Source organism: Trematomus bernacchii, unplaced genomic scaffold (genome assembly GCF_902827165.1).
Source record: "Trematomus bernacchii unplaced genomic scaffold, fTreBer1.1, whole genome shotgun sequence".
Lineage (NCBI taxonomy): Eukaryota > Metazoa > Chordata > Actinopteri > Perciformes > Nototheniidae > Trematomus > Trematomus bernacchii.
The window spans coordinates 4220730-4237040 of NW_022987469.1; the positions used below are offsets into that span (position 1 = coordinate 4220730).

Consider the following 16311-nt stretch of genomic DNA (forward strand, 5'->3'; position numbering starts at 1 on the left):
CTTTGAAAAAATTATTTATAATCCATAATTCAATTTTTATGTAAAAATCGGAGCGAAAAAGTTAGCTGCTAATTGTAGCCACCGGTTTTGGTCACGGTTTTGGTCACGCGTCACTCTCACTCCTTATTTGTTAACGTGTTGGTGTATATAGAACTTTCCCTCGATTCCATTGGCTCTAGCGGTTATAAAGAGATTTCATTCATCAAAATCAACCAAGGGGGGCCAGAGATACAGTAGGTCAAATCCACCCAAATGACCCCAGAAGTGTTTTTTTTTGGCTAAATCTCTCTATAAAGGTCAGATTTCACTTGTTTTGCATCAATCTTGATACAGGGTACTTATTATATGTTGTACTTTGGATTCCTAAAGCTTTTAGCCTACTAACCCATCATCCAAGGGTAGTTTTCACTATAAGTAAAAAAGAATTTTTGGACGGACACTATAATTTACAGTTTTTTACTATGTAAAATCTGAATTTTCTTTAAAATAAAAAACATCTATATTGATTCTGACTTTTCTACATCCAACTCACAGGTTTATCATTACTTTGAGAAAAAAGATTATTAATTTAACCCTTTTAGAAGGGAAGATATGGTCATTTGTTCTGGGAATGTCATTTTCGAGCCTGAGACCTGAAAAATAGGCTCAGTGCTTAACAGGTTAAATATTCATAATCATGTAAGTAAGATGTTGTTCTCAGAAGTCCAAAATAAGGAAACTCAAATCTACCTATTTCCTGTGCAACCTGAATGCAGCAGATCAACGGCTACAGGACAATGTAGGCGTACCAACAGCCGCTGGAGGGCCAATCGGATTGCAGCAGGGGCGGAGTCTGTGTGACCTGAGCTCTGCTCCACAACCAGATTAAAAAACACAGTGTGTGTGTGTCTGCTTATGAAAGGAGTTATACAATAATTATTAACGTGTTCAGCATTCTCAATCAAAACTAAAGGATAAAAACAATACAATAATCCTATGAGGCATATGTCAGGTACAAAACGATTTTTGTGTCAGTATTTCTTACTATTCGGTTTGTTCTTTGGTTCTCACATGCCACAAATAGTTGTATCTATTGACACAATGAAGCCTGTCTCAAACTAAAGGACTATACAACAGTCATATTTTTTCTGATGAAGCATAAAGCATGAGTGACCCAGTGCTCAGTGCCCTGCTCATGTGTTCACTTTATATCATACAATAACATACAAGGGGCTTCTTCTGTCCTTCCCTTGAACCCCTCCTAAAAGGATCCATGGAACTCAACATAATATTGATGAATTGCTCTTCTTCCATAACATCACATAACATTGTGGGTTTTCTGATGCTGCAGCATGATAAACTCTCGAGCTGAGACGCGACATGCCTCAATCTCGGATTTACTTTTCTCGAACAAATAATTCATCTCAATGATCAAATGGTCCTCTGGTCATACAAATAGAATGTACCAACAGTGGTTTGGACATTTTGGATATTACTAAATATTGTATGTGCTCATTGTAGCTATACAGAACGATTGTTTGGTGTGGTTGGTTCCTTTTGTCTACTGCTTGGACTAAAGCAATTACAGTACGGACTGACAGTTGAACCAGGATCTGTATACCAACTTTTGCACCTCAGCAAGGGAGAACAGTAGGGTGATGTCCAATAAAACCTTCTACAACCACTCTTTATCATCATCGACATAGAACAACAATGTAAAAATAAAATCCCTGTGGACTGTTGGTATGATGCAAACACCAAGTCTCCGGTGTCAGGGTCAGAACTCAACCATCAACCCTGACCTCCTCCATTAGAGGCTGTACAGAACTATAGACATTGTCATGTATGCACATCACGTCTGGACTTGGTTTTTCACTGACTTAAAGGTAGGGTAGGTAAGTTTGAGAAACCGGCTCGAGATACACTTTTTGTTATATTCCATGGAATGCTCTTAACATCCCGATAGCAATGAATATCTTAAGTGCTTTGACAATAAATACATTAAAACATTTCATCTGTGGAAGCCGTGGCGCTGTAAAAAGCACGACCAATCATCTGAGCCGGCCCGGCTAAAATAACTGGATGGCCTACCTGCCTGTCAGCCTTCCATCTGTGCACAAACTTATCTCGTGCCCTCATTGGTCATGTGCGCGTTCGTGTGTGTTGGAGGAGGGGCTCTGTAAGGAAGTGGCAGATTTTCTCCGGTTGTGTATTTTCAAATTCTAGCGATCTCGAGCCGGTTTCTCAAACTTACCTACCCTACCTTTAAAAGGAAACTTTAAAAATAAATGATACATTCATAATTGGGTTTGATTTATATACTTCAACAGTTTATTAAATGTTTTAAATCTTATCTTAAAAACCACGAATTATCCTAACAACAAAATATTTCACCATCACTGAAAGGACACATTCACATCAAACAAGTCCCATTGACTCTCCTATCAGGAAGCTGTGCAGTGCTGGAAGATGAAACACACTGAAACTCAACTCATACGATGACTTTAATTTAGTGTATTATGTCAACAGATTTCACATAACTGTATTAAGTTAGTTGAAAGCAATAATATTAATTTGAACAGTTTGACATAATACACTTAAAGGTAGGGTAGGTAAGAATGGAGAAACCAGCTCGAGTGCGCTATAATTTGAAAGTACGCAGCCGAAAAAAATCTGCCCCTTCCTTCAGACTTCCTTACAGAGCCCCTCCTCCAACACACACGAACGCGCACATGACCAATGAGGGTACGAGATACGTTTGTGCACGCATGGAAGGCTGACAGGCAGGTAGGCCATCCAGTTATTTTAGCCGGGCCGGATCAGATGATTGGTCGTGCTTTTTACAGCGCCACGGCTTCCACAGATGAAATGTTTTAATGTATTTATTGTCAAAGCATTTAATGTATTCATTGCTATCGGGATGTTAAGAGCATTCCATGGAATATAACAAAAAGTGTTTCTGAAGTGAATTACCTACCCTACCTTTAACTAAAGTCAAGGTTTCAGTTTGTTTAGTGCAGGGCTCGGCAACCCCTGGCACGCGTGCCAGCATTGGCACGCGGCACCGTAGCCAGTGGCACACTAGGAATAAGTCGAATAAGTGTGCAAAATATTTAAATTGTATTTTCGGATCCTGAACGAGACCGCCGCCAGAGCGCGTCTCCCCGTTACCTGCAGAAGGAAGCCATGCACGCAACGCAGCCCCCGCTCTCTTTAACTCCAGGTGACTTTCTGCCGCTTTCCTCCGTGGTGCAGTGCTGATCGTTTCACCACGGAAGAAAGCACTTCACAAATTGCAGTACCGATAAGGAGCTTTACAAATGTCGCAGTTTTTTGCGTGGCTGTGTGTGTCTTAGTTGAAAGCCCAGTGGCGATCTGCTCATCTCTCATTGAAATAATATGCTACAAAGGGGCGGACTGGCCATCTGTGTGTTGAACTTTCCTGTCGGCTCCCAGACCGTAGTCGAGGAGGGCAGAAGCAACGAGCTTCAGGTTCAATAACCCACTTTAGCTTAAATGACTGGAGAGAGGCGAGCTCTTCTTGAGAGGCCGTTGCATTTATTTAGCTGTTCTTCTGTTTCACAAAATACATCACAGACCTCTGTTTTTCTGCTGCCTCGTTTCACTTCCAGAAACATACTCACACGCACACGCCACACCCCTCTCTCTCTCTCTTAAAGGGACAGCGATCTCATCTCACTCTGCATGACCCTAATATCATAACATGTGTGTTCTGGAGAATCACAGAACGGACGATCGTCCTTATTATTATGCCGTTTAAACCAATTATTTAAATGTGTTTGTTAAATTCGGTATCATGTAAGTTGCGCTGACAGGTCCACACACTGCTTCCCCCGCAGCGAGGCCCCCCCGCCCTCCTGTTGATAGATCACGAGCGTCAAGCTCCTCAACATCCTCAACACCCCCCCCCCCGTTGATAATTCTCGATCGTTGGCACGCTGATAATTTTTTTTTTTTTAAATGGCACTTCATATCAAAAAGGTTGCCGACCCCTGGTTTAGTGCATGTAATGAATCAAAGGGATGAGGCCCATCCTAACCAATAAACAAATGCGGAATCAAAAGTGCAACCCTTCAGTCATCCACCCTCTAATCTCTAGACCAGGGGTAGCCAACACGGTGCCCTCGGGCACTTAGTCGCCCGTGGGGCATGTTTTAAAAATAGCTCGCCAAGCAAATCCAAAATGTAAATAATACACAAAACAAAAAAGGAAATGTAATTAAAAGAATCTACCCTATGCATAAACGAAACCTCAATCATAGCGAACTCTATCTACTTACTACAACTCTATATCTATCTAACACCCCTCTTCCCCCCACCCCCACAATGAATATCGACCAATCACGTTCTTGCTTGATTTGCGGGACCAGCGTTGCAGTCGGGAAGAAAAGCAATGTGGCACCTCCCCGCTGATTTTCCTTCTGGCAGAATCTACACAACACATCAGCCCCATTGAACAGCCTATCATGCCAGCCTATACAGCACATGGGGGCCAGAGTTTTACTCTGTGTGTTGCAACTTGCATATATATTTATTGCACTTGACGCACACACACGCATGGCGTAATTTCCACCTGGGACAGGGGGGAAATGTCCCCCGCTCTTTTCGAAATCCCGTTTGTGTCCCCCCACTTTACAAATATGTTTATTATTATTTTTTAGCGCAAGCCGTCATCGCCACGGAGGAGCACACAGTCTCTGTGAGCGAGCGAGACAGAGAGAGAGAGCTAGGGAGGGAGGGAGAGAGAGAGAGAGAGAGAGAGAGGGAGAGAGAGAGAGGGGGAGGGAGAGAGAGAGAGAGCTAGGGAGAGCACACCTTTATCTATTTAATATAGATAAAGTCAGAAATCATTCCAATGTGTACTATAGGACAGTAAAAAAAACAAAAAAACAGTTTGAAAGGGGAGTGATTAGTAAAATAAGCATAAATAAAAAGAAAGAATGAGGAGGTGAGGACCCCCCTAGAGGAGGTGAGGACCCCCCTAGAGGAGGTGAGGACCCCCCTCGAGGATGTGAGGTCCACCCCCAAATAAAGCAGGTTAAAATAATTAAATTGGATACATGTTCTTTTAGTAAACACTGAAAGGGGTCCCACAGACCCAAACAGCACACAAAGGTTAAAGGTCAGCATATCATCATGTTAAAATGTGCTAAATATATACACTGCAAAAAACAAAAAAAAGAGGAGTAAAAGTAGCCCCCGACTTGTTTTATTTTTTGAAAGTAGCCCTCACCCTAAAAAAGGTTGGTGACCCCTGGTCTAGACCCACCCCTCTTCAGAGGCTGATATGTGATGGTGTTACCTCCAGTAGAGCAGCACAGCCAGCAGGAGGGTGAGGCAGAGGAGGGTCAGAGCTGAGACCACCACCAGAGGAACCAGCCACTCCACACGGCTCAGCACCCCCCCAGCCCCCGGGCCTGCATGGTGGGTCAGGTTGGTCACGGCACTTGGACGGTCTGGAAGAAAATGATAGAGAAAATAATGAAGGAGAACCGTCTGCAGGCAGAAAGACAATATGACATGTCTGAAATGACAAGGGCTAAAACCAAGTTGGAATTCTAATTCTTAATGAAATTGTTAATCAGAACTGGTTTAGAGTGAATGTAACAAAGAAGTAACAATAAAGAAGAATAGGTAATAAAACAGGTAGTATTAGTGTAATAGTACCGCTTTCTATGCATGGTCATTGATTCAGGATTATATATGTTTTCCTTCATATTATAAGACAACTCTTTTACTGAACAACAGTTATATTTTAAAAGAAAAGAAACTCAAAGTCAGAAAGGTTGACACAATGCTCTCGCTCTTTTTTCAATGATGGAAACAAGTTTACCTCTGAGTACACTTATATGAAAAAAAACTACAACTACTAAACTTGTTGCTGTCTGTGTTCGTAGCAGATGGAAATTTAGCTCACGACAGAAATGTATCTGAGATCTCCAACAGTGTGGGTTGTGTGTTTGTTGTGGTCTCACACACTCTTTACAGTCAGTGTGAGCCAGCCCCAAGCTGATGAATTTCATCCTGCGTGACAAGATTTCTGACAAATGCAGTTATTAAACCATGCAGAATTACAAAGGGCAGTTGTACACATCATATAGAGTGGTGTAGGGATGACGTATTTACCCGGAAGTAAGCTGCGCATGGGTTCCCTCGACAAAAAAGCAATGGGATTTCTCCATAGGATTTTGGAAAATAGCTCGAAATAAGGTCTGTGGAAAACTAACCTGTTTGATAAATGCACGTTTTGTTCAGCCGGATAATATCCACATGTCTACCCTACTTTTATCATTTTCAAATGATAAATCTAATCGCCAGAAGCAAAATGCTAACGTTATGCTATAAACGAACTACAGCCGAGTACAGCAGCACGACTTCAACGTCACACCAACTTAAGATCGATATTCAAAGTTCGATTCAAAATTGTGAAAGTTGAAGCGCAGGTACTTGCTTTCAAGCAGAACAGGGCAAACAAACTTAGAGGAGTGTTTACGTGTTCGGCGTAATGACGTACAACGTCCTCCACAACTTCTGTAGTCCTATTCAGCCACTTGTTAACCTGTTAAGCCCTGAGCCTGTTTTTCAGGTCTCAGGCTCAAAAATGACATTCCCAGAACAAATGACCATATCTTCCCTTCTAAAAGGGTTAAATTAATAATCTTTTTTCTCAAAGTAATAATAAACCTGTGAGTTGGATGTAGAAAAGTCAGAATCAATATAGATGTTTTTTATTTTAAAGAAAATTCAGATTTTACATAGTAAAAAACTGTAAATTATAGTGTCCGTCCAAAGATTATTTTTTACTTATAGTGAAAACTACCCTTGGATGATGGTAAGGTAGACTAAAAGCTTTAGGAATCCAAAGTGCAACATATAATAAGTACCCTGTATCAAGATTGATGCAAAACAAGTTAAATCTGACCTTTTTAGAGAGATTTAGCAAAAACAAACCACTTCTGGGGTCATTTGGGTGGATTTTCCATATCTCTGGCCCCCCTTTGTCGATTTTGACGAATGAAATCTCTTTCTGACCGTTAGAGCCAATAGAATCGAAGGGGAATTTCCCCACACACACACATGGTAAAGAAAAAAGGTGGGAGCTTCGCGCATGCAGTTTTGCATCAGAGCGAACCAATCTCTCGCTCTGACATCTGGAAACGGAAAAGCAGTTTTATTGCTTATGGATTATCAGAAATCATTTCAAAGGGACACAGACACATTGCATTAACCTATGGATTAACTTCAGCAGCGTTTTTATCGTTTTAATGCCATTGAAGACCACTTTTGACCAGACTAGGACACAGGTAAGCCATGTTAGCGTTTTTAGCTACCTAGCGCCACATGTTTTGATGTCTGTTTTTGTTTATAAAGTCGCGAGTTCGTATCATTGAGTGATAATGTATGTACCCATCGATTCTGTGTCATCTCACGATCAGATCGATGAGTTGGATGTGCAGAATGGATAAATAATAAGGTTTTATGAGTGAGTTTCGGTGCAGTAAATCTGTTAGCATTTTTCGCTCGTTGCTAATTCAGAGGCTCAGCGTTAGCATTGTGGGTTTTAAAAAAAAAAATAAAATAAAAATGATCAGTTAGATGAGTTTCTTCCTGTTACATTGATATAAAACATTCATAGTTTATTAAATGAACATGCCCTCAGACACTGTTTCCTGCAAGATGTTGCGGGAGGGCCCCGGTACCGGGGTCTCTCGGGCTTAACAGGTTAACAACATTGTTTTTCAGACACGTAAACTCTTCAAAAATTACCAGTGAGGTCACTGCTGATGTATTTAATGTCGTAAAACAAAACGTGATCCGTCTCTTGACTTTGTGTCAACCACAGACCTTATTTCGCAACACAGTCTCACTCCCTGATCGTCCAATAGCGACGCTTGGTCAGGGTCCTATGGCGTGCAGTTGTGACGCACCGAGTCTCTTTCAGCTTCATAAACAGACGCTAAGAGCTTTCAACTGATTGCAATGTATTCCCATCGGCGGCGGTATTTGACGCTCAGGGAAGCACCGCATCCGTCCATGTCGGCGGCAGTTAAAGGCAATGTGAGCATCCATTCCCATTGGATAACGGATAATTTTACACCCGGAAGTAAGTATTCTCCTTTTACAGTGAAATCTGCCCTACTCATCAACTCAAAAACACCAGATTATCCTTGTAAATTACACAACATTGATTGGTTTAAATTGTGTACAATGCTTTTGTATTTTTCCCCTTCGATTCTGAGAAACAAATAGTTGTATCGGAGTTTAGGATGGCCGAAGACACTACACTACCCATAATCCTCAGCTATCGTTTGGGACTGCAGCATCCGCTTTGCTCGACAAACCCCGTGATTAGTCCTCAAGCTCTGTGATTGGTTGACCTCCGACTGTATTCCATATGAAAAAAACGTTTCGTAAAAGATCAAATCATACTTTATTCAGCAGTGCTTGCTTTACTCTTTGAAAGTCATTGTAATGAATGGTTTGGCTGCATTAAATATTACACATCTGGCTTAGTTCTTTATTTATCTACAGAGATCGGGCCTCAGAATAGACCGGAAACTATTCTTTTACCGTTCTGTTTTAATTTCACAATAAAGTTAATAGTAATATTTTGTTTGATATTATTATTTTTTATTAACTACTAGACTGCTGGGTCATGTTAAGACCATCTTTTCTGTGTTGCTGTGGGTTTTTTACATCGCTTTTGTGTTTTGACAAATATCAAAACAATATATGTGTGGATAACAAAATATATCCGTCGTAAACTAAAGCGGAAACAGCAGTATGTGTTAACACTGTAAACTTGACAGTTTTTTAACCCGCACCACCTACTGGTTAAAGCACGTTATTACACGTTTAGAGTAATTGCAATGCAGGTAGATTGTGTTGCTTTTTAATGACTTTTTTTAAATGCCTTTTTCTTAATGTCTTTTGTAAAGCACTTTGAATTGCCTTGTGTTGAAAGGTGCTGTATACATAAACTCACCTTGCCTTGCCTGCCTAAGGTCTGCTGCATGTTTTGTTGAATGTGTTATATTTGATGAAAACATTTAAATATTAAGAGTATATACAAAATAGGAGGAAAGTAGAAGGTCAATGATAGAAATATAGAATAGAAAATATCAAGAAGATACTGTAAATGATCTCTAGAATAAAACAGTTTAGTGCCGGATGTACAAAGATATTAATAGGAGGATGTGCAAAACAGACAAACTAATTAGGCTTTATTAAAACATTAAATAATACTTTAGGTTAAGGTCTTCTTAAGCCTGACAAAGTACTTAAAGTCTAATATATTGCATGGTTTGTTTTGGGACTTGACAATCAACTTTCCTGCAATGTTAAAGGTCCCATGTCATGCTTTTCCGGTTATTACCCGTCCCCTTGTGTGTTATGAAGGTTTTTATGCATGTAAACGGTCTGCAGAGTCACAAACCCTCAAAATACACCATGTAGCGAGTAAAACTCTAACATAGTCTATGCTGCCCCAAAACGCCTCGTTGGAGATTTCTCATTTTTCATTGTTTAGAGGCCACACCCTCTGCCAGCCTTTCAGGAAACAAAGCTTCCCAAACCTTTCAGCGATTCATGCCGGATATGTAGAGCGTAGGGCACTGAAGAACGATGCTGTTCCTACTTTGTTTGGACCAGCGGGAGATTCGGGTACACAACCTGCAAGTATTCATTGTTGTTTGTGTATTTATGATGTTTAAAACAAACAAGGTATCTACCACGACTGTTTAAATGGGTAAACATTTTTCGGGCTGCTAAGTTGGGATCGTGGAGAAATGCTCTCTGCAGACCCATGCTCACAGCGTTATAAACCTTTTTCTTACTCAATATCAAGCCACACTTATTGTTTTTACTTCGGCTGTGAGTGTTTGTGTGTGCTCAGGATGAGTTTCGCTTGTTCTCGCTGTATCGCCGACCCGGAAGCCTGTCTGCTCCTCGCAGCAGATCGCAGCAACGAGCCTCTCAACGTCCCGACCAATCAGAGCACACTGGGCTCACAGGGAGGGGGGGGGGGCAGGAGCTCCAACAAGCCGTTTAGGACAGAGAGTGAATACCGGTGAACACACATACTTTACAGAGATGCTGTATGAGAAACCAATGTGAGTTTGGAAAATTGCACAGTATAAATCTATTTTAGTATACCTCAACAATGGAATTATGATCAGTAGAAATGGCCATGACATGGGCCCTTAAACTATGTTGAAGCACTTATTTTAACTGATATTATACATATTAATTATACTATACTACATGGACCGATGCGGTGCTTCCCTGAGCGTCAAATACCGCCGCCGATGGGAATACATTGCAATCAGCTGAAAGCTCTTTGCGTCCGTTTATGAAGCTGAAAGAGACTCGGTGCGTCACAACTGCACGCCAAAGGACCCTGACCAAGCGTCGCTATTGGACGATCAGGGAGTGAGACTGTGTTGCGAAATAAGGTCTGTGGTTGACACAAAGTCAAGAGACGAATCACGTTTTGTTCTACGACATTAAATACATCAGCAGTGACCTCACTGGTGATTTTTGAAGAGTTTACGTGTCTGAAAAACAACGGTTGTTAACAAGTGGCTGAATAGGACTACAGAAGTTGTCGAGGACGTTGTACGTCATTATGCCGAACACGTAAACACTCCTCTAAGTTTGTTTGCCCTGTTCTGCTTGAAAGCAAGTACCTGCGCTCTTGCAAACTGTTAAAACAAACGCTTCAACTTTTACAATTTTGAATCTGTAATTTGAATATCGATCTTAAGTTGGCGTGACGTTGAAGTCGTGCTGCTGTACTCGGCTGTAGTTCGTTTATAACATAACGTTAGCATTTTGCTTCTGGCGATTAGATTTATCAATCGAAAATTATAAAAGTAGAGTAGACATGTGGAGATCAGGGAGTGAGACTGTGTTGTATTTAGAGCTATTTTCCAAAATCCTATGGAGAAATCCCATTGACTCTGAGACGAGGGAACAGGAAGTGGTAAAATGCTAACTCACTTCCGGGTTTTAGGACTCGTCACTGCACCACTCTATTGGAGGGTATACTCAAATGTCAGCACACAAACATAACAGAATAAATTGTAAAAAAAACAGTCTGAAATTCTTTTGACACTTTTATAATACTTACAGGCTGTTCCCTCATTACCTAAGTTGTTTCCCCATCCAAATTAGGCTCTATATTACAGCCTTATATTTCCTCAACCCTCTGTTCCCTAATCCCCATGTTCCCTCAGCCCCTCTCAGCAAATGCACATTGCATTTTTAACTGTTTCCTCTCTTGGCCCATGTTGAAATCTGTCTATAACTCTTTTGGGATATCAAAGGACTCATGGTTCAGGCCTCTTTTCCAGTTATATCTTCAGATTTAGGAAACAAATCTCCTTGACTTACAACAGTCTTTACCATGTGAACATTATCCAAGTTTGTCGTCTTTTTAATGGCCATTATTCTGTCAGTATTTTACCATGAATATACTGTAGCTGGCTGGCTATGTAGGAAAGCAAACCATTTAATCCTGGCTACAAGGCTCTGATTGGTCCATTGTTTCTCAAACTGAAAGAAAGAGTCATCAGTAAGAACCAGTCCTATTTATATCACAGAACAAAGCATGGAATCAGGCTGTTCAGATGTTCACACTGGAAACCTGACACAATTAAGTCTTCCCAAAAATGTAAATAAAAAATGTGCATATATTGTAAAGGGACATAGCTACTTTGCTATGCTAGTATAAACATGTCCTGGACCTACTGCATCTCTGTATCACAGATATAAAACAATATCTGGCACTGGTTAAGACAGCAAATAGGCATTCCCTTTAGCATGAGGTTGTTCGTTCTAACTGAAAATCTCAGTGCTGCAGCAAATACAAAGCAGCAGGTTTCAGAATACACACAGCACCCAGCTGTTGTTCTCCCTGAGTCCTGCACAGGAAGTGCAGCCAGATAACGGCATCACAACAACACACAGCTCCGGATAATCTGAGTCACTTCACTAAATCTACACCACGACCGTCCCCACCACCTACCCACTTCAGCCGTGCTGTTGATGGAGCTGACGCCGGCCCCCATGGCCTCAGTGTCTGCCTGGAGCCGAACACTACATCAGGCTGCAGCGCTGCACCACAGCTGGCCTGCCTCCACCCTCACTCTGCATCTCCTCCTTACATCCACACACACACACACAAACACACACACACACACACACACACACACACAGAGACGCTGCCTCTGCTCTCTTTGCCTTCTGCCTTTCTCTTACGATTATGCCAGTCTGCCAAAAATAAATAAATAAACCCTTGCCAGTAGCACACACACACCACACACACACACACACACACACACATACACACACACACACACACACACACACACATACACACACACACACACACACACACACACATACACACACACACACACACACACACACACACACATGTAACTATAAATGAGGCAGAGCTCCCCCCCCCCTGCAGCTGAGTCTAGCCTGCAAGCCTCATCTCCTCTCGCCATGTCTGAAAGTAGGCCAGCACTCAGATTAGAGCTGGAAGAGAGGGAGAGGCAGAGAGAGGATGAGGAGGCGCGTGGAGGAGAGAGAGGGGGGGGGGGGGGGCAGTGGGCAGAGGAAAGCATTATGTCTGCTCTCAGCTCCTGCTGGAACTCTGTTAACACTTTACTTTACTGAACTCTCTACATCCAATCTATCCATCACTTACTGCATTAAGATGTGTGCAAGAGGCCAGTTCCACAAGGACGTCTGCATCGTGTTCATGCTCCTGCTTCATCTTCCTCACAACAACACTGATCAGAAATATAAACTAAGCTGGTGACCTTTATATAATAAAGTTACAAGTCATGGTGACTTCGCTTAAAATAGGTAACTTTACTTTTGTCGAAGTACATCTATTTATGTGTTACAGAGTAAAAACACATGAAATATATGAAGTGTGAGAATGAACGTAAAGCAGCAGAGAGAAGCTGCAGGTGTGTGCAGATCAGAGAACAGCACACACATGCACTATGAAATACATTTGATTTAGAATGAGATGATGATGGGTTAGTGTCACCATGATTGTACTTTATCATCATTATCTATTTTGCATCTACTACAATTTATTTATTTATTTAAAGCACCAATCAAAGAAAATGTAAAGTGGCACAAATCAAACACACCTGTGATGTTGTGTGCTCAACCTTTACTTGAGTTAAATGGTTTGGCAACCGCTGTCACCTCTTGACTGCAGAACATGTCTTTGTCAATTCCCCGCCCTAACTCCATAATACACCATCAGTGTTTGCCATCAAGCTCCAGCTCTCCTCGTGTCTCCCTGAGTTTCGTCTAATATGCTCCAGAAGTTTCCATCACAAAAATCATATAATTTGTTGTAGTACAAGGATTGACGAAAGAAAATATGAATAGTCAGGGTGTTGGTTGGTATTTTGGTTGGTATGCTTATGTTTATTCCCAGTTTTAATTAAAAACTGAGATTGGTTTGGACTCATTTGAGTCTATATACATTTCCTGAACCAGCTGGTGCTTTACATTTTTTACCTCTTCATCTTAATCTTACACTAATTGCATAGCCATTTGTCTCTCATGTCCAGGAGATAAGAGTGGAGAGAATGACATTGTGATCAAAGCAGCCACTCTCATACATCTCCCTGTTATTTTACACTGAAACAAGAGAGCAGAACAAGTGGATATGATTGTACTTTTCGGGATGTTAGGAAACATTGATGAGAGTTTATTACTCTGTCAAATCGATGGTACTTTATTTATTCCCAAAAATATATGTCTCACGATCCGCCTTACCAATTTGAGCTCCTTCCAACACTGTCTGTTTTGTCAGTGTTACCTCACATCTCCTTCAGAGGTCCATTCTTCTTTTAAATGATCAAACCTTGCATGCTTTTATTTTAAAGCACGCTTTCATATCGGAACCCTAACGTATCATCCACACAGTTCCGTCGCGCTGAAGCCGGTGGGCGTGTCTGGCGCGCGACCAACAACCAATCACATGAATCTCCCGCCCCGGACACACAAGCACGCGGTTTGATTGGCTAGCGCTTGTACTGGCATATGATTTGATTGGCTGGCGCTTCCGTCGACGCTTGAAAAGTTGAACTTTTCTCAACTTTCAAAGCGAACAACTGAGGCAAAGCAACGCGACAGACCACAATGCAGTTCGGCAAAGCTTGACGTCACCCCATTCAAAGTGAATGGGAAGCGTCTCCGTTGAAGAACGCGACGGAACCGTGTGTGCGTACCGTAACAGGAGAGCGCTTGGTTCGTACTCCTGAGGACCTTATCCAGTTATTTTATTTAGTATTTATGTAAGAAGAGACTTGGTTTTCATCAAACAGATGTCAGCCAGCATCACCCAACTACTGTATTTGGACAAGTAATACAATTAGTAGAAGATAAGAAAATTGATAATTCCCCCCCCCCCCCCCCCAGTTCCTCCTGTCATGCTGTCGCTCTACAGATGATCATGCTAATTGTTTCAGACATGCAGAGAAGGGGCTCACCAGTGTGGATGGAGACAGGCCCGTGCTTCCTGTCCCCCCCTGGGCTGGGTCTGCGTGTGGCTGCCGGGTCCTTCAGGGAGGGGGGCTCTCCTGTCTGAACGGCTGCCTCTGAGGGGGTGGGGGTGTGAGGCTCAGGCAGATTGTGGGTGGACACCTCCAGGTGGGTATCTTCATCAGGAGGCGTGTTCATTAGATCTGGTTCTTTCTCCTTTGCAGTGGCGTCTGGTGTCTCGCTGGGCGTCTCTTTCACCGCTGTCCTGCTGTCCTTCCTCCCTGCTGCTCCCATACCTCCTGATCCCTTCCTCCCCTTCTTCTTGTCTTTCTCTTCTTCTTCTTCCTCCTCTTCATCCTTATCCTCTCCTTCCCTCTCTCCGTCCTCTCCTTGACCTTTGCTGTTCTCTCTGTCCTCCCCCCCGGCCTTGCTGTTATCTGTGTCTGCGGCCGTGGTGACGGCAGAAGCATCTTTGGTGGGTTTGTTAGGTTCAGAGGTGTGGCGAGCGGAGGGGGGGTTGTTGGATGGTGCTCTGCTCGGCCAAACAGAGCTGGGGAAGGAGGAGATCACTCCGCCACTGAAGCCCAGGCCGGCCAGCAAAGTACTGGTCACCACCGAGGCCACTGTCGCCTGGCTACCGCTGGAGGACGGGCCAATTCCTGTTGCCATAGAGACGAAGGAGAAGGGGATTCCTGAGGAAGTCCAAGTGGACGAGCCGGAGGAGATGGGGGCCATGTCCGCTGAGGAGGCTGGAGACACGGTGGGCTGAGAAACAAACTTTAAGGGATTAGTATTTGACATCCTCTGTTGTTGTCAGTCGACATTAATATTATTGACAGAGGTGTTAAACCTCTTAAAGTATATTTGAGGCAGAACACTCTATACTGTTATATTTGGGAATTAAAATCCATTTATCCTATTTTTGTAACCACTGCCAATCAATTAATCAAAGTGTTTTTATATAGCCCAATATCACTAATGTTACACTTGTCTCAGGGGACTTTGTACAGAATATGAATACCCCACCCTCTGTCCTTAGACCCTAACATTAAGGAAAGCTCCCAAAGAAACCCCCCAGTTAATGGGGAGAAATGTTAGAAACCTTGAGGAGAGCAACAGAGGAGGGATCCCTCTCCCAGGACAGACAGACGTGCAATAGATGTTGTGTGTAAATTAAAAAGACAATACATTTACAACATAGGTAGTACAAATGCTGGAACAAAAACAATGAATTCACTTTGAGACCTTTCTTTCCACACAGGGAAGAATAATGCTAATACACTGCTCTCTGCTGGATCAGACATGGAAAGACAATAGCAGTGATTCACGTCTGCTATCCTTACCATTCCAGTTTTCACGATCCTCGTCCCCTCAAAGATCCTTGTGGTGTTTGCTGAAAAACAGAACAGAAAGGAAGATGGGATACTCCACAGATAAAGAGCAGAGAGACAGCCAGGAAGCACTTCACTAAGACACACATGAGTGCACTGCAAGCACATTCATCACAACATGACAGTATGTAAATTCCAGGCGCTGAATATTTAATCGCAGAGCCAATAAACTGAATGTATGAAATGAATTCATCTCAAAGCCCTTCAGCTGCTTACTGCTGCTTTGCGTCTTTTCTTAACTCCTCTTTCCTTTCCTTCAGCCTGCAGCTGTTGTTATGAGCTCACATAAATAAGCTGCATATGAAAGATTTTGTGATATTATGATCAAAGGAATCCTAAATGTCAGAAATTACTGTTGGTTTACATCTTAGACAATAGCACAGCGTTTTGTGTGTGT

General features: G+C 42.3%; 1 protein-coding gene across 1 annotated transcript in view; it reads right to left on the reverse strand.

Annotated features, from left to right (window-relative positions):
• The window catches only part of LOC117493894 (receptor-type tyrosine-protein phosphatase gamma-like), a 537521-nt gene that overhangs the window by 42022 nt on the left and 479188 nt on the right, over window positions 1–16311 (reverse strand). Inside the window, 3 exon segments of the mRNA XM_034144481.1 lie at window positions 5303–5456; window positions 14532–15288; window positions 15867–15916. Of these exon segments, the coding sequence (XP_034000372.1) occupies window positions 5303–5456; window positions 14532–15288; window positions 15867–15916 (961 nt within the window).